The 16,834-nt window shown below is 62.0% G+C and overlaps 2 protein-coding genes across 2 annotated transcripts; both read right to left on the reverse strand.

Annotated features, from left to right (window-relative positions):
- Nucleotides 1–233: 233 nt before the first annotated feature.
- On the reverse strand, nt 234–13,826 carry BLTP2 (bridge-like lipid transfer protein family member 2). The gene is made up of 39 exons (XM_059487062.1): nt 13,757–13,826; nt 12,985–13,114; nt 12,669–12,715; nt 12,198–12,360; nt 11,999–12,117; nt 11,594–11,654; nt 11,185–11,383; nt 10,911–11,034; nt 10,423–10,547; nt 10,269–10,336; nt 10,027–10,175; nt 9,671–9,789; nt 9,318–9,481; nt 8,946–9,210; nt 8,647–8,852; nt 7,399–8,494; nt 6,993–7,184; nt 6,712–6,914; nt 6,516–6,634; nt 6,221–6,441; nt 5,924–6,114; nt 5,739–5,838; nt 5,465–5,667; nt 4,884–5,178; nt 4,613–4,770; nt 4,316–4,522; nt 4,113–4,212; nt 3,737–3,919; nt 3,444–3,565; nt 3,213–3,368; nt 3,018–3,139; nt 2,557–2,737; nt 2,394–2,480; nt 2,181–2,291; nt 1,960–2,095; nt 1,618–1,742; nt 1,170–1,271; nt 955–1,089; nt 234–790 (listed from the first exon to the last, which is right to left on the reverse strand). The coding sequence occupies exons 5-39, from the start codon at nt 12,100–12,102 to the stop codon at nt 608–610; spliced, it is 6,312 nt and encodes a 2,103-aa protein (XP_059343045.1). The 5' UTR covers nt 12,103–12,117; nt 12,198–12,360; nt 12,669–12,715; nt 12,985–13,114; nt 13,757–13,826; the 3' UTR covers nt 234–607.
- A 1,016-nt stretch (nt 13,827–14,842) lies between these two features.
- Nucleotides 14,843–16,832, reverse strand: SDF2 (stromal cell derived factor 2). Its single transcript, XM_059486760.1, has 3 exons — nt 16,652–16,832; nt 16,362–16,558; nt 14,843–15,661 (listed from the first exon to the last, which is right to left on the reverse strand). The coding sequence occupies exons 1-3, from the start codon at nt 16,830–16,832 to the stop codon at nt 15,374–15,376; spliced, it is 666 nt and encodes a 221-aa protein (XP_059342743.1). The 3' UTR covers nt 14,843–15,373.
- Between the last annotated feature and the right edge of the window lie 2 nt (nt 16,833–16,834).

Consider the following 16,834-nt stretch of genomic DNA (forward strand, 5'->3'; position numbering starts at 1 on the left):
CTCTTTATTTAAACTCTTTCCTTTTCCAGCATGGCCCTGGGCTCACCGAGAGGACTGCAGAGGGGTGAAGGCACAGGCTGAGCCCAGGGGTGCCCTGAGCCCCAAATTGGGTGCCCTGAGCAACTGCTGGGGAAGGGCAAGGGGTGAAACCCGCAAGGATGGGGGGCTGCCGGGCTGAGATGGGGCACAGTGCTGAGCCCAGCACTGCAGGGTGAGGCACTGACCTGAGCCTGTTCCAAATTAAAAACTCTTTATTTAAACTCTCTCCCGTTCCCCTTTTTCCCAGCCTGGAGCGATCCTGCTGCTTCACCAGGCCCAGGGGCTGGGCCCAGCACCCGCACAGCAGGGAGGGGGAGAAGCTCCCAGGGGCCCTTGGCACGAGGGTTCTGCACCCCACAAAGCAGCCCCGGAGCACCCTGTGCCCACATCCCCGTGCTGCTCCACCCCTGCCCCACAACAACGGGGTTACCGAGGGTCTGCACGTGGCTGAGCCCTCCTTGGGCACTGCTGGGCAGCACAGCCCCCCCTTCACCTTTGGGGTGTCCCCCCAAGTTGGGGGGGAGCACGGGGCACCCCAAGTCCCTTCCCGGCCTGCCGGGTGCTGCCGTCATTTGCGCCTGCCGAAGATCGACTTCTTGCTGGGGTTCTTCTCGCCCACGCTCAGCCCGATGAGCAGCCGAGCCTTCTCGTCCTCCTCCTGCTGCTGGATGGTCCCGTCGGATTTGTTCTCCAGCTTCCCCCGGGCCTCGGCGCCCGCCGCCGGCTTCAGGCGCAGCTTCTCCTTGATCACCTGCCCCGGAGTCAGGGGGCTCAGCCAAACCCCGGGTGACAGCCTGAGCTGCTGAGCCAGGGGAGCTGCTCCCCACGCTGGGGAACGTGCCACCCACCCTGGGGTCACCATCTCCATCCTGGGCAGAGCAGCTCTGGCAGCCTGAGGGATGTGGTCCCACGTACCTGTGCCACCAAGGCTTTGCGGCTGTCCCTCTTCACCGCCATGGCAAAGTCCAGCCATGTCCATGTGTTGTTGTGGTACTCCAGGCACGGCAGCACCAGGTTCAGGTCACCCCAGTCCACGCTGTTCTTCTCCCCCTGTGTGACAGAGGTGTCAAGCAGTGTGGGGATGATGGCCCAGAGCACCCCAAGCACATCCTGTCCCACTGGTCCCACACCTTGTAGCTGACACAGAGTGGCACCTGCGGGATCTTGATGTAGATGAAGGAGTTGTTCATGGCTGCACGCTCCTTCATCTTGTCGATGTCATCCACGGGATGCTGGGGACAGAGCAGAAGCCATGAGCAGAAGGGAAGGAGAAGGGACACAGCCAGGAACCAGCAGGGAAGGGACAGCCGGGCACTAGGCCACAGCATTGCTTCATCAGGGAGAGGTGAGAGCTGCTCTGGCACGGTGTTGGAAAAATGAGATACAGGGATCACATCAAGCGTGCAGGCGCCTGGCTGTAAAGGATGCAAATCCTCGTGGTGGGAGGGAGCAGGAGAAAGCAGACAAGCGTGGGAGGGAAGTGTGGGAGGACATGGCTACCCAGCGCTGCAGTTAAGGAAAACAGACTGGCACCACAGCAGGGCTCTCAGATTCCCCCCTCACGGCAGCAGGAGGTACCTCAGGTGCTTTTCGGAACGATCTTCTGACCCCTGATGTCCGGTTCAGTCCCTGAGCAACTCCCTTCCCTGAGCCCAGCGAGTCATCGGCCCCGATCAGCTGCCGTGGCTTCACCACGGGGATCCCTGGGGCAAACAGAGTGCGAGGTGGTGGTGGGGGTGTCCAGCCAGGGGTTAGCCATGACCCCAACCCTCCCACCACCTCCCTGTCCCACAGGGGAGACCACAAATCCCTGTTCCTCAATTCATGGCTGGACAGCAGCTGCCCACAAAGATAATCCTGGACATGCAGCCAGAGCTGCTCAAGGACATCCAGAGAGGAGGGTGATCATGAGCCTCTCACCTGTTGTCACCAGCTTGGACTTATCTTCCTCATCCCCCACCTCCTCCTCCTCCACATTACGGCCAGGGAAGAAGAAACCCATCATTCTGTGGAAGAACTGGTGGGTGAGCTGGATGGTGAGAGGCACCACGTTCACCTGTGGGAAAGTGACATATCAGAGCCAGGCACACATTGCCTGTGCCCCACAGAGAACCTGGCACCTCCCAGCCCAGCCCTGGCACCTCAAAATGCTCCTTGATGGAGATGCCTCCCACGGGAGGCCGGACCTTGCTGAAAATCCTCAGGGCCAGCTGCCGGCCGGACTGGCAGGAGCTCTGGGGACGCAGCACCACCTGCAGGGAAGAGGATGGGTGGCTGGGGTGAGGACAGGCCACTCTGCCATACCACGTGGGTCCCCAGGATGATGCAGAGCTGCTCCCCCAGCTGCCACTTGCCTTGTACACAGCGTTGGGCAGCAGGTTGTTCATGGTCACCCAGCCCAGTTCCAGCAGATGCTCGGCCGTGTCATCCGACTTGTTGACCTGTGCAGACAAAGCCATCAGCTCCCAATGTCCCCATGCCCAGCTCAGGGGCTGTGGGCACTGTCCAACTCCACACCTTGCTGTAGAGGAAGCGCTGGAGCTCCAGCTCAGCAATGCCCAGCTGTCCATCCTCCTCTGTCAGGCGCCAGCGTGCCTGGGCAAAGTAGAACTCAGTCCTGCGTGCCACGCTCACGTCCTCCGGCTGCTTTCGCAGCTCCATCTTGTTGGCTCGCTGCAGCTGGAAGTCCTTGAAGCACCTGCAGCACAGAGGAGAGAGCAGGGATGTGGGAGTCCTAGAGCAAGGGGAACACAATGCTGGGGAAGGCTGAGATCATAGAATCAGAATGGTTTGGGTTGGACACCTCCCACTGTCACAGGTTGCTCCAAGCCCCATCCAACCTATCCTTAAATACATCCAGGGATGGGGCAGCCACAGCTTCTCTGGGCAACCTGTGCCAGTGCAGCACTGGGAAGAATTTCTCCCTAATATCCAATCCACACTTAGTCTCAGTTTAAAGCCATTCCCCCTTGTCCTACCTGATCAGTATGTTCAGCTCCTCGCTCTCCAGCTGCAGGTCAGCTTTTTCCTGGCTCAGCTGCTGCTGCAGCCGGTGGTTCAGGTCGAGCAGCACCTCGTTTTTGCTGTCATCCTTCAAGGACTGAAGGACAGACAACCCTCAGCACCCTCTGCCCTGGAGTGTGGATCCCAGGGAGCCAGGGATGCGGGCTCACCTTCATGTTGGAGTACATCTGCTTCTCCAGCTGCCGGATCTGGGCCACGTGCTGCCTCACGGCCTCCTGCAGGTGTAGGATACTGCTGCGCTGCTCCTCGGGGTTGCTGGAGATTTCCAGCTGGAAACGCACCCTCTGCTTCTTCTCACTGTGCTCCTGGGCATAGAACAGGGCAAGGTTAGGCCTGCCTGGGTGCAGGGAGTGGCACGGACACCTGGACCCCGTGGGTACCTTGCGTTTGGGCTCCACGTGCAGCAGCAGGTTGTTGACTATGTCGAGGATCATGGCATACTGTGCGGGGTTGGTGGAGATCTCTAGGTCGTGGTGGATCAGGGTGAAGGTGTCTACAGCTCCTGCAGGGACACAAGGGGCAAGTGGGGCCTCAGCATGGCCAGAAATGCGTTGGGGACCCCTCCTGTATGCAGCCCTCTGACCTCAGCAGGGCCAAAAGAGATCACCCCTGGAGTTAGCCATGGGTCAGCCCAGAGCTCTAACCCCACAGCACACTGCCTGGCTGCACCCACCCTCCTGCTTCTTCAGCAGATCCTCCTTCTCCTGGTTGGCAGGGGTCTCAGGGGGCTTTATCTGCGTGGCCAGCTCGGGGTCGATGTCGTGGCTGTAGCTGATGTAGTACATGCGGCAGCTGCAGCGAGAGATGATCCTCTGCACCTGCTGCGTCTGCTGGGCTTCCGAGGGCTGATTCCAGTCTGGGGACAGGCAGAGGGACCACAGTCAGAGTGCCACGTCCCAGCACAGTGGGACTGACAGTGCAGGGCTTGGAGCATCAGCCACCTCCTGGCGCCACACAGGGATGGGACAGGTGCCCTCAGCTCTACCAGCCTTGGAGTCACACCCAAGTGGGACTGGGGTAGGCACAGCAGCCAGGGCTGTGGGCAGTACCTGTGGTGGTGCTGACCATGCCCCCCACTGCTTGCCCGCTCTCCATCAGCTCCTGCACTGAGTCCAGGCTCCGCTGACGATGCTCCTCAATATTTTTCACCTGGGGAAGCAAGGAGGGACTGGCTGTCCTCACTTTCCCTGGTTTGGCCAGGGCACTGACAGCACTACCTGTGCCCCACGTAGCTCACCCACCACACACTCACCTCCAGCCAGAGCTGGCCATGCTCCCCCTCAGAGGGGCTGCTCTCTGTCGTGGCAAAGTACTGCATGCCATCCAGCAAACAAGTCCAGGATGTCTTCTGCTTCAGAGTGTCTCCATACCAGGCAGGGTGGTGCTGGCACTGCAGCAGCTGTGCCTTCGCAGCGGACACGATCACACAGCCCTCCGTCTCTGCACCACGCAGAACCATCTGTGGGGAGAGAGACCCCAGGGGTCAGATGGACCTTTCTGGGGCAGGCCCAGCCCCTGTCAGAGCCAGGCTGAGGGGACAGGCAGGTACCTGGCAGTTGACCAGCTCGATGAGGCAGTTGCGGTTGTAGATGTCGTCGGTCTGGCAGGCGGCGATGCCGCAGAGCTGCTCGCTGGCCCCCGACTCCTCTTCTGTGAAAACCACGAACTTGTCCGTCTCCTCAATGAGCTTCTGCAGCATGTAGGCCCCTGGGGAAGGAGAAAGGTCAGTGCAAAGCTGTGGGGGGGATGTCTCACATGTACAGAATGAAAACAGCTTTGAGCTGTGGGTTTCCCCTTGCTCCCCTCCTGGCTGTGCTCACCCCCTGAGGAGGCTCTCTCAGGCCGGCCGCTGGTGATGGGAGCGGTCACTCTGGCAGGGATGGAGTGAGCAGAGAGGGGGCCACGCTTCAGCTTCTTGGCCTGCAGCTGTGTGTCGATCTTCAGCCCCTTCAGGGCCTCAGTGGACAGGTTCCGCTTGAGCACAGCCGCTTTCTTGTAGCCATCGTAGAGGCCGAAGGCGATGTCCCGGTTCGTGGTGGTCCAGGACGCCCGCAGGTCCACCAAGTGCAGCTGATGTGTGTGGAAACCATCATCCCCATCACGCAAGGGCAGCTCCTGGGCACAGAGGGACAGTGCCTCAGCACAGCTAAGCTGTGGCCCTGGCCCTGCCCAGTGGCCTTGTGCACTGGGATTAGGAGCCCTGCCAGCCCCTCAGGCAGAGCATGGGGATTAGAGCCCAGACCACCCCAGCGACCACAGCATGGGCACAAAGTGAGGTGCTTGGTAGATTCTGAAATTCTCTCTCTTCCCCAGCCAAATCCCTTCCCCATTGCACCCAACAACCAACATCCCCTTGTGCTGGAGTTGCCACCAAGCTGCTGTGCCCTGTTCGCAGTGGTACCTCCTCAGCCGTGCGGTTGCTGTGCCGCTGGTAGGTGAGGGAGGACAGGCTCAGCAGGTGGGTTTTCTTCACCAGGGTGTCGAGCTGGTGGTCAGCGTTCTCATCAGAAGTGGAGGCCATGAGGTGCACGGTGACCTGGCTCAGGTCACTCACCATCTGTGTGATGCTCCACTCCGAAATGAGGCGTCTCATCACCGTGCCAGCTGGGGGACAGGACAGGGCTCAGCCAGGGCCCTGCTGTGCCTGCAGTGCTGCTGGCAGGACTCCCACTCACCTTGTGGGATGAGCCGCTGTGTGCCCCGAGTGAAGATGTGTCCCTGGCAGCATTCCACCTGGATCCCCCGCTGCTGGGCAAAGGAGGCCCAGTAATGCACCTGAGAGGGAGCAGAGAGCAGGAGCTGAGAATCCAGCAGAGGCAGAGCAGGGAGGAAACACCGGATTCCTCGCCCTGGGAATTACCTGAAGCCGGGGGAAGAGTGCAGTATAGGACAACTGCTTGTAGTGCTGTCCCAGCTTCTTCTTGCTGGGTTTCATGTTGTTGAAGAGCTTCCCACGGCAGATGGGCCGTGTCACGCTGGTCCACGTGGCCCAAAAATTCTGCATCCAGCGGAGGGTGCTGCTGTAGAGCAGGATCCGGGGCTGGGAGTACTCTGAGAATATACCCACCATCAGCCAGCACCATGGGGCCAGGACCCAACCCACAATCAGCATGCCCTGCCCTTTTCCCCCAAGGATCCCCAGGATGCTGTCAGCCACCTTTACTGGGTTGTGTCAGGTCCATCCGGATGGAGAGGTTGAGGTTCTCGGAGCGGAAGGCACGGTAGGAGTCATACTGCTGCCCCACTGGCACCTCGGGCAGGAACTCAGGGGAGCGCAGCACCACGCCGTGGTGGTCATGGGGGTTCCCATGGCACAGCCACTGCAGGTCCAGCGTCATGCACAGGTCAGGCAGGTGCAGGAAGCAGCAGTCGTCATATCTGAATGCAGAAAGAGATCCCAGTCACCCCCCAGCACTGGTGAGGGCCCCCCGTGCTCATGGCCCCACACTCACTTGGAGGCTGTCCGGACGTTGATATCCAGGTTGCCCTTGAAGACAAACTGCCCGGGCTTCCAGTGGAAGGAGAGTTGGCTCCATTCCCAGTGCATGTTCTCTGTAGTGTTGTAGGGGTCCTGCAAGAGCAGGTGTGAGGAGAGGCAGGTGTGAGCTGACCCCACACCATGTTGCTCCCCAGTCCAGCAGCACCCACCTCGGTGGCCAGCTGGTGCAGGTTGGCCTGTTCAATGTCCATGTGCCAGTTTCCATGGAAGAGAAGGCGGCTCTTGTCCCACCAGGGCAATGGGGCACTGGGGTCCTCTGAGGGCTTGGTGAGGAGATCCACACACTGGCCAATCAGGGTCCAGGCTGGGTCCCAGCAGGGCCCCCACACGATGGTGTACTGGGAGATCACAGCTGGGGACACAGAGGTTGGCTCAGCCATTTGCCCTGTCCCTACCCCACCACAGACCTCCCCATTCCTCCAGGTCTTACAGTGAAAGTCATGGTAGAACTTCAAGGGTGGCATGTTCCTCTCCACTGTGGCGTCGCCCCAGGGCAGCCCCAGCTTGAGGAGCTGGCGGCGCCGGGAGCAGGCCTGGCCACACTGCTCGGCCCCAAGCAGCCGGCCCGAGAGCTGCCAGTTCCGGATCTCAAACAGGTACCGGGGGTAGTCACGGATCCGCACTGCGGGGGGAGGAAGGGCTGAGGAATGGGGCAGCAAACAGACAGGCAGCCCCCCACTCTGGGACACAGTAGGAGCCATCGTCCTGTCACATCTCTGCTTCCTTCCCACTCCCTTTGAACCTCCAAAAATCATCTTCCCTCCCTGGTTACGCACCACAATGGCCACATAGCCATTGTGCTATCCCCCAAGGGCACCCCCCACAAAGCAACTCACCAAAGAAGCTGCCAACTGTGCCCTTCATCATGCGGCACCATTGGGTGACCATCTCCAGACCCTCTGTGGGGAACGGGCTGACATCATCCATGTCCCTCATCTGCTCCAACACACGCTCCGTGCCATGGAAGGACTCATCAGCCATGGCCACCAGCTCCAGGTGGGCAAGGGTCCAGGTGAGGAGGGCTCTCCTCATGGGGGTGTTGGCGTAGAGGCGCCGCGAGCGCTGGATGTAGATCTCGATGTTCTTCTTCTCCAGCGAGGCGTAGAGCTCCTCGATCTTGCGGGCAGGCAGCAGCTCCCCGTGCTGCTTGCGCAGCGCAGCCACCTTGGCGTCCAGCAGCTGCAGCCGCTTGGCGCTCTCCTTGCTCTCATCCTTCATCAGCTCGTAGTTGTCTCGCAACTTGACCTCAAAGACATCATCCAGGAAGACCCAGGAGAAGTGGGTGACTTTGAGCAGGAGGTCGGGGGGCAGGGCCGTGCTGGAGGGGCGCCCAGGGCGGTGCAGGCCCTTCAGCCACTTCTGCACGCCCACGGCAGCGTCCAGCGTGCGGGAGAAGTCGTACTGGTAGGGGAACTCGATGGTCACGCTGGCGAAGGAGAAGGCCCAGCCGCGGTTGCGGAGGGTGCGCAGCGTGGGGAAGGCGTCGCGGTGCCGCACGACCTCCTCCAGCTCCGGCAGCAGCTTCACCTCCACCTCCTTGAAGCTGAAGATGCTGTGTCCATCAAAGCCAGCGGCCAGCTCGGGGCAGTAGCCGTGCAGGGCGCCGCCGTGCCAGCTGACCGAGGTCCGTTCCGCAGCCAGGCTGATGTAGTTGGCCTCAGAGACAAAGGCTGTGAGCTTGGCAGAGCTCAGCTCCAGGGACAGTGACAGGAGTCTTTTGGGAGGGGGCCCTTTTGGCTGGAGGGGCGCTGGTGACTCGGTAGGGGTGGCTGGGTGGGACACGGGGCTCTCTGGGGGTGGGGAGGGAAGCGTCCTGTGGCCGAGGGCGCTCCGCAAGGCTTCGTAGCACTGCAGGGTGGCCAGGGTGTGATGGTACAGGTGCATGTGGTCAGGTGGGCTCCACAGCACTGCCAGCCCCTCGCCGCACTGCACCTGCACCAGAGCGTGAGCAAGCACCACGTCACTGCCACGGCCAGCACAGAATGGCCCCGTCCTCCCCACAGCACCTTTCGTGCCAGCCAATCCTCCCCCTGCCCCATCTACCCCAGAATAGGACAAAGCAGTGGTCCAACAGCCAAACCAACCTCCAGGGAGCGGATGCTGCTGTGGTAGGTGACACAGAGCACGGAGACGTTGGCCACTGGGTTGGGGATGGCAGGAGCTTTGCAGCACGGCTGCATTTTCTCAGTGATGCTCTTCACCAAGGCCAGCACCATGCCCTGGACGCTGAGCGTGCAGCTCTCAGCACTTCCCAGGACAGTCAGCGTGTCCAGCCGCAGCTCCAGGGCACCTGGAGAGACAGCAGGTCAGTGCTGGAGGCACAGCACAACATGCCAGGGTTATTCCAGGACAGCCATCTGGGATCAGCTTGGATGCTACCTACCCACTACAGCCGAGAGTGTGAACAAGTTCACGTCCTCCACCTTCAGATCCACCTTCCAGAGCAGCCCCCAGGGCTCGCTGGAGGCAGAGGATGGCTGCTTGGCAAGTTCAGCCCCATCAGGCTTTGGGCAGAACAGGGGCAGGACCCTGGCCAGGCACTCAGTGCAGGTGTCAGACGACTCCACTTGCAGCCCCCGGATGGTGCAATCCAGAAAGAGCGTATCTGACTGGGCGCTGGACATGCCCAGGGGCTGGTTGTAGCTGCCCTGTAGGACAAACAGGATGATCACTCTCAGGCTGCAGGACATCCCTGTGCCACCCACATGGAGTCTGAGACTGAAAGCCCCCCTTCGTCCCTCAGTTTGCCCCTCACCTGGAGGTTGAAGGAGTCGAGGATGAGGGCCTCTCCCCACACGTGCATGTTGGGGGGATGTGGGGCACGCTGGATGTGGGAGTCGTTGCCCACTCGCCAGCACAGGTGGTCCACGGCCACCACTGCTCGCTGGTGCACGCTCTGTGGCCGCAGGTGCTGGTAGTCTGTGGGCACAGAGGAGGGGGAACTGCAGACAAGGCTCACCCAAACATGGGCACCCCAGACACAACCAGGCAGGGATCCACAGCCCCTGGCCACACACACATGGGCAGCGCCACCTTCTCCATCCCCACCCTGCTGCCTCTCTAGCAGACCCCAAGAAGAGCCCAGCACGTCCCTGATCCAGCCTGTACCTGCAGAGATGGAGTTGAAGCCCAAGGCGAAGGGTGGCGTGTCCCCCAGCTGCACGGACACGTTGACGTTGGACAGCGAGGCACACAGGATGATGGGCGCTAGGATTTGGGGATAGCTCCTGCACAGACAAGCAGGGATGGGCTGTTACTGGGAGCTGTGTGCCACAGAGCCTGGCAGGGAGCAGGCACAGAGGGATATCCTCCCTGCAGAGGCTCCCTGATCAGCTCCTGACCAGCCTCCCCATCCCACAGGTGGTGCACAGATAAGGTGCTGAGTGCCCAGGCACCATGCCAGAGCGTGGCCAGCAAGAGGAAACAAGCTGTGATACCAGCAGCTGCACTGAGGCCAAGTTTACCTTCCCTTGTGCCCTTGGCTGGGGACAGGCACCGCCTGGCACCTGTATTCCTGTGCCAACAGCCCCAGCCAGTGCGAAAACTCTTGGTGACGGTAGTGGATGATGCAGGTGTTGAGCAGCACAGCAGCCGAGAGGTCAATGGCTGTGACCTAGAGCAGGGAAAGGGCCAGGTGGCAAAAAACTCATGCCAGGAGCCAAACCAGCCACCCCCAGGGGACAGAGTGTGCCCAGCGCTCGCTCACCTGCACACTGGTCTTCAGGGAGTTGAGGCACACGATGCGCTGGCGGCTCTGGGACAGGAGAAGGCCATCTGGGGGGGACAGAGGAGCACAAATAAGGGGTGGCAGAGGGCAGTGATGGCAGCCCTGTCCCATCAGTGCCCTCCTGGCTACTTGCCCTCCAGGTGGAGGTCTACACTCATTTGGTCCAGGTCTGAGGTGGGCGTGAAGTTGCGCAATGGGATTTGCTCCTCCTCACGCTGATATAGAAACTGAAGCAGCTTCAGGCTCCAGGTGAGGTGCCTGGAAGACACAGGGAGTCACTGCCAGGAGGGAACTGCACTGTCATGTCCTCCACTGTCATCTCCTTGTCTCTCATCACCAGCTGACCAGCATGCTGGCATGGACAAACACAGCAGCCCAGCTGCAGCACAGCTCAGTGCTCTCATCCCATCGCCTGAGGATCCTGTCAGCTGTCCTACTGGAGAACCAGCTCACGTGCCTTCCTCCCTCTCCAAGAGCCCAGGTCAGTCCTTCCCACTGGAGTGGGCTCTAGGACTCACTCTCTGCAGTCCAGCAGAGCCAAGAGACAAGAAGGGAATGGCACAGTTGTCCCCAGGTTCATGTCCCCAGCATTACTTTGGATTCAGACAGCATGCCCCTCACCTCTTCTGGCTGTTCATGGACAGCACCATGCTGGTGTTCTCCAGCTTCATCTCCACCCTCCTGGGGATGAGCTTCAGTGTGTCCCTGCTCAGCACAGACAGGGATTTCGAGGGCTCCCCTGGGCCTGCAGAAGGACAGACGGAGTCACGGGAAGGACTTGCCCAAACCCCCGCACTCGGGGGTGATCCCACAGCCAAACCCTCTGGCTCCAGTGCAACCATGGGGACCACCAGCCCCTGCCCTGCCCCAAACTTGTTCCTGTCCTCATCCTGACCTGTGCTGGGCTCTTCCCCCACGCTGCTGTGCTGGGCCCCAGCAGTGACGTGGCGCAGGAGGGGGCTGCAGAAGAGCCCCTCGTGCAGCTCTGCCTGCAGCGTGCGGACGCAGAGCCGGACGCCCACCAGGCGCCGCTTGCTGCTGATCTCCAGGGACAGGGAGAGAGCCAGGGCCAGCTCTGCCAGGCACGTGTCATCCTGTGCACAGGGGACACAGCAGGGAGCACACAGGGAGTCACACAGTGCCCTCCCAGTGCCTGCTGCAGGTGGAGAGCAGGGCACAGCAGAGAGCCCAGCACCTGGCAGCGTCACCCAGCCTCGGGGACACCTGAGACAGGTCCTCAGCGTGTCCCAGAGAGGCATTACCCAGGTTCCAAGTGTGGCATTTCTCCCTCCTCCAGCACTCACCAGCTGGCTGCTCCTGAGGACTTTGCTGTTCACCTTTGTCAGGCTCACCTCGCATGTCAGGCTGGGGAGAGCAGAGAACAGAAGGAGGATGTGGGTCCTGCTGCTGCCAAAACAAGTTCCTGCCCTCTTTCCTGTGGGACACAGGGACCCCCAGGTCCCTGCTCCAAGTGTTCCCAAAAGCAGAGCATGCCCTAACTCCATGCACGCCACATTATTGAGAGAACACACAACTCAAGCTTCCTGTGACAGGAAAAGGAACCAGGCCAGCCTCAGAGGAGGTTAATGCGTCACACCACAGGTGACATGAGATGCTGCTGAGTGGGACAGAGAGAGGACACACACAAGGCTGGGCTCAGAGGAGCTTCCCTGCCCTGGAAGCAGACAGGGGTACGAGCACAGCATTACCTCTTCCCATTGCCATTGAGGAGGAGACGTGTCTGGCTGGCCTGGATGTGCCAGAGAGACTCTGAGGTGGCCACGTGCAGAACCATGATGTTGATGGAATCCATGTGGATGGAAAAGAGCTGGGGGGAAGGTGCTGCTGTGAGGGATATCCGACAGCAGCGCAGCCCACAGCAGCCTCTCACAGCCCACAGTGCCTCACCTGGCTAAGGAGCCTCAGCAGGGAGGGTTTAAGGGTCAGCTCTGTCTTGCTTTCATTTCCATCAGCTTCTCTGGGAGCCTCTGGGACGGACGGCTGGAACCCAGGGCCTTTCTGGAGATCCGTGCGGATTCGCACCTCGCCAAAACGCAGCTCAAAGTAGCGCCTGGGGAGCAACAGCACAGGCAGCTCTGACAGGAGCTCACACTTGGCACACCTGGCCCTGGCACCAGGGATTCCCCCTACCCCAGGGACGTGCAGGACCAGCACAAGGGCACCCACAAGACACTGTCACACGACCAGCACAAGGGCAGCCACACTGTCACCTCCAAGTGTGGGTCACTCCCTCACAGAGCTGACCACAGGGCAATAAGGATGGCAGGAAGGTGTAAAGGCAGCAGGATGGCAAGCAGGGCGAGGGGTGAGGCAGACCCCCAAGGGGAGCAGGCAGGGAGCTGGGGAGGGGGCACGTACGGCAGCTCCCGGCTCAGCTTGCTGGAGATCCAGATGTTGTCGATCTCCTGTAAGGACACACAGCTAGGTCAGAGAAGAAACAACTTGGCTCTGCCTTGTGATGCTCATCTCAACATTCCCACTCCACCCCCAGTGCCTGGGATCATGCAAGGAGCAGCCAAAACCCCAAGTCTGGCCATGGGAGGAAGGGACTGGCACCAGCCATGGGGGTGTTCAACAGAAGAGTGGCTCCATGGATTTGCTGCCAGCCTGGAAGTGACAGCAACCACCCTCCCTGCCTTGTCTGGCAGTGACCACCCCTTGCCCAGGTACCCACCACAGTCTGCTGCTCCCGCTGGAACTTGAGGCTGATGTTCTGGGCCCAGAAGAAGCCAAAGGAGCCGATCTTCAGCTCTGCATGAAGCTTCTGCCGGCACCAGGTGACAGCCAGGCGACATGCCAGCCATCTGTGGGGACAGGGGGAAGGCCAGGGTCAGCCTCCCCACTGGGGTTGGGGTCTAGAGATGCTCTTTGTCCTTTGAGCACCAGCTCCAGCAACCACAGATGGACAGGAGCTCCAAAGGACTCATGGTGGGAAATAGACCCTACAGGACCATCCCCAACAATCCCTGACAGCCCCCTCCTAAGACCAGACACCTCCACACCCCCCTGGCCCCCATGCCCACCCCTGTGAGCTCCTCTGAACTTCTCCAAGCCCCCAAGCCTCTAACACCAAGCTCCACAACCCCCCAATCCCCTGCAGGCTCACCTCCCAGCCCTGCGACCCCCCAAATTCCTGACACCCCTCCAAGCCCTCTGTGTCCCCTTTGCTCCCTCCCCCCAGACCCCCAACACCTCACCCCCAGCCCCGCACGCCCCCCGCACCCCTGACACCACCCCAACCCCCCTTTACCACCCCCAAAACTCCCCCAAATCACCCGCACGCCACCGCCAGCCCTGGGGCCTCCCCTGGACCCTGCGGGCTCCTCCCAGCCCCGCTCAGCCCCACCCGCCGCGCTGCCGCCCCCCACTCCGCTGTCCCCCCGCCGTCCCCGCCGTGCCCCCCGCCCAGCCCCGTCACCCCCCTGTCCCCAGCGGCAGGCCCTGACCGCGCCAGCAGCCCGGCGAGCAGCGCCACGAGCACCACGGCGAGCAGCGCGGCGGGCAGCGGCGGCGGCATGGCGGGCACGGCCCCGGTGCGGCCCCCGGCCCCGGAGAGACCCCCTCCCTCCCGCCCGCCCCTGCCCCGGCCCGGCCCCGCCGCCGCCGCCGCCCGTGGGGCCGCCCGCCCGCGCACCCCGAGTGGCCGCTGGGAGGGGCGGGACGGGGCGGGGCCCGGCGGGGACAGCGGCGGCCGCAGCGCCCCGCCAGGGCCGCACCGGCATCGGGACACGGGGATGGGGACACAGGGACAGCGGGATGGGGACACAGGGACAGCGGCGGCCGCAGCGCCCCGCCAGGGCCGCACCGGCATCGGGACACGGGGATGGGGACACAGGGACAGAGGGATGGGGACACAGGGACAGCGGTGGCCGCAGCGCCCCGCCAGGGCCGCACCGGCATCGGGACAGCGGGACACGGGGACAGCGGCGGCCGCAGCGCCCCGCCAGGGCCGCGGGACGCGGAGATGGGGACACAGGGACAGCCGGACAGCGGGATCGCACCGGCACGGGGACAGAGGGACAGCGGGGTGCGAATAGAGGGAGAGCGGGGACACCGGGATGGGGACAGCAGGGACACCGGGAAGGGGACAGAGGGATAGCGGGGACATGGGGATGGGGAAAAGGGATGGGGACAGGGATGGACTGCAGCGGCACCAGCATGGAGAGAGCAGGGACATCAGGACAGCACAGAGGTGACACCAGGGCAACACCGGCATGGGGACAGCAAAGACACTGGGCGAGCACCGGGATGGGGAGACAAATGACACGTGGGCAGCACCAGGATGGAGAAAGGAGTGGTATCAGAACAAGGACAGGGGTGGCACCAGGATTGGGACAGGAGTGACACCGGGTCTGGCACTGGGATGGAGTGAGGAGGGTGACACAGCAGGTCCAGCACAGAAATGGAGTGAGGAGTAGGGCACATCACACCAAGTCTGGCACTGGGATGGAGCAAGTGCAGATGACACCAGGTCTGGCCCCCTGTGCCAGAACATCCCCTGCATCCCGCACACAAACAGCCACACCACAGGGCAGAGTTCAGCGCTTTTATGGCCCCAGGTCCTTGCAGGGCATGAGGAACAGTTTGGGGTACAGCAAGGGGTAGAGCTCCCAGGGACAGCAGTTCTTTAAGGGCAAGGTCCTTGGACAGAATGGGCTGCAAAGTGACAGGGTGGAAGCTTGGGAATTTGTTTTCGGTCAAGTCTGGATGTTGGGCTTGGCTTTGTGCTAATTTGGGATCTTCAGACCTGCTTTGTGCCGACCTAGGATGTTGAGCTCTGTTGCGGGTCAGGCCTGGACATTGGGATGTACTTTGTAGTGGTTTTAGGATGTTGGGAGCTGCTTTGGGTCAGGTCTGGATGCTGGGGCCTGTTTAGTGTCAGATTTGGAACAATTAAATCTGCTCCACTTTGAATTCAGGACATCAGGATCTGCTTTGTGCCGGGGCGCTGTGTCAGTGGTGTGTGTCAGTCCCAAGGTGGGGACAGGAGCCATCCCCTGGCCTCAGCAGTCCCGAACACAGCAGGGCAGCGCCCAGAAGCTCAGCATTAGTCTGTCCGTCCCTCACAGCTCGGCGTGGTGCTGCTCCATTTGGAATGCCTCGCTGGGCTGCATGAAGATGCCCTCCATCACCTTCCAGTAGTTATTCTGGCTGGAGGTGGCCATGCCGTGCACCTCCTTCTGCCCGTGGATGGGCCGCCCGTATTGCTCGCCTGTCACCGAGAGGAAGACGTCGGTGGAGGTGTGCTGGAAGCGCACCTCGTCCTCCCGGGCCCAGTAGGTGCCACTGCACACCACGGTCCAGTCGTCCAGGTAGTCACCCTCGCCAGCCTCCCCGAAGGCACTCACCTCCTGGGGGGAAAGAACAGCTCGTTTGGGGCCGGGATGGAAAAATGGAAAAATGAGGTGGGCAGAGAAACCTGGTTGTGATTGAGGCTCTGGTTGGGATTCAGGCACTGGCAGGGCACTGGGGAGTTTGGAATAAGGTGGGACTGGCAGGGACCCAGCTGGGATCAGGGAACAAGGCAGTGCTAGTAGGGACCCAGCCTAAGGAGAGACCCACTCTGAACCGGGGAACAAGGTGAGACTGGTGGGGACATGGGGACCAGGAATTAGGAAATGCTAGTAGACATATGGGGGATCTGGTTGGGATTCAGGCACTTGCAGGGCACTGGGGAGTTGTGAAAAAGGTGGGACTGGGCAGGGACCCAGCTGGGACCAGGGAACAAGGCAGTGCTGGTAGGGACCCACTCTGAACTGGGCAACAAGGTGAGACCGGTGGGGACATGGGGGACATATCTGGGGCCAGGAATTATGAAATGCTAGTAGACATATGGGGGATCTGGTTGGGAGAACCTAGGAGAATGACTGGAGAATAAAGTGGGGCTGGCAGTATGGGGGACGAGGGGACCCCAGACGGGATGCGCAGGGACAGGAACAACCCAGCAGAGACTCAGGGGACCCGCCAAGAGCCGAGTGACAAGGCGGGCCCCATCACGCCCAGGGAAGCACACCGAGCCCGGGGACGCGGGCTGGTGATCCCGGCCGGTACCTGGTTGCCGGAGAGCGGCGATGTGAAGCGGTGGCTGTGCAGGTTGCGGCCGGTGCCCAGGTGCGTGAGGCGGATGGCCTGCCCGCAGCGCACCGGCGTGCCCCGCTGGCACACGGCGGCCGTGCGGCCCCGCACCCGCCAGTAGCTGTTCCCGTCATCCGCCGCCGACACGCCGGTCACCGACTGCTGCCCGCTGCCTGCGGAGGAGAGAGAACCACCATCACTCACACCCAGCTCAGCCTACCGAGGAAACCGAGGCGGGGGGGGGGGGGGGGGGGCGCGCCCGTTACCGGAGCCGTAGCGCACATCGTGCGAGTGCAGCCGCACGTTGTGCCGCACGTTGAGCAGCTTCACCACGGAGCCGCAGGTGACGGGCCCGGGGTCGCCGCGGCCCGCCGCGCCCAGCGCCGCCGCCAGCAGCGGGAGCAGCAGCCGCAGCAGCGGCACCGGCGGCCGCCGCGCCGCCTCCATCC

The sequence above is a fragment of the Ammospiza nelsoni genome, chromosome 21 (genome assembly GCF_027579445.1).
Source record: "Ammospiza nelsoni isolate bAmmNel1 chromosome 21, bAmmNel1.pri, whole genome shotgun sequence".
NCBI classification, from domain to species: domain Eukaryota; kingdom Metazoa; phylum Chordata; class Aves; order Passeriformes; family Passerellidae; genus Ammospiza; species Ammospiza nelsoni.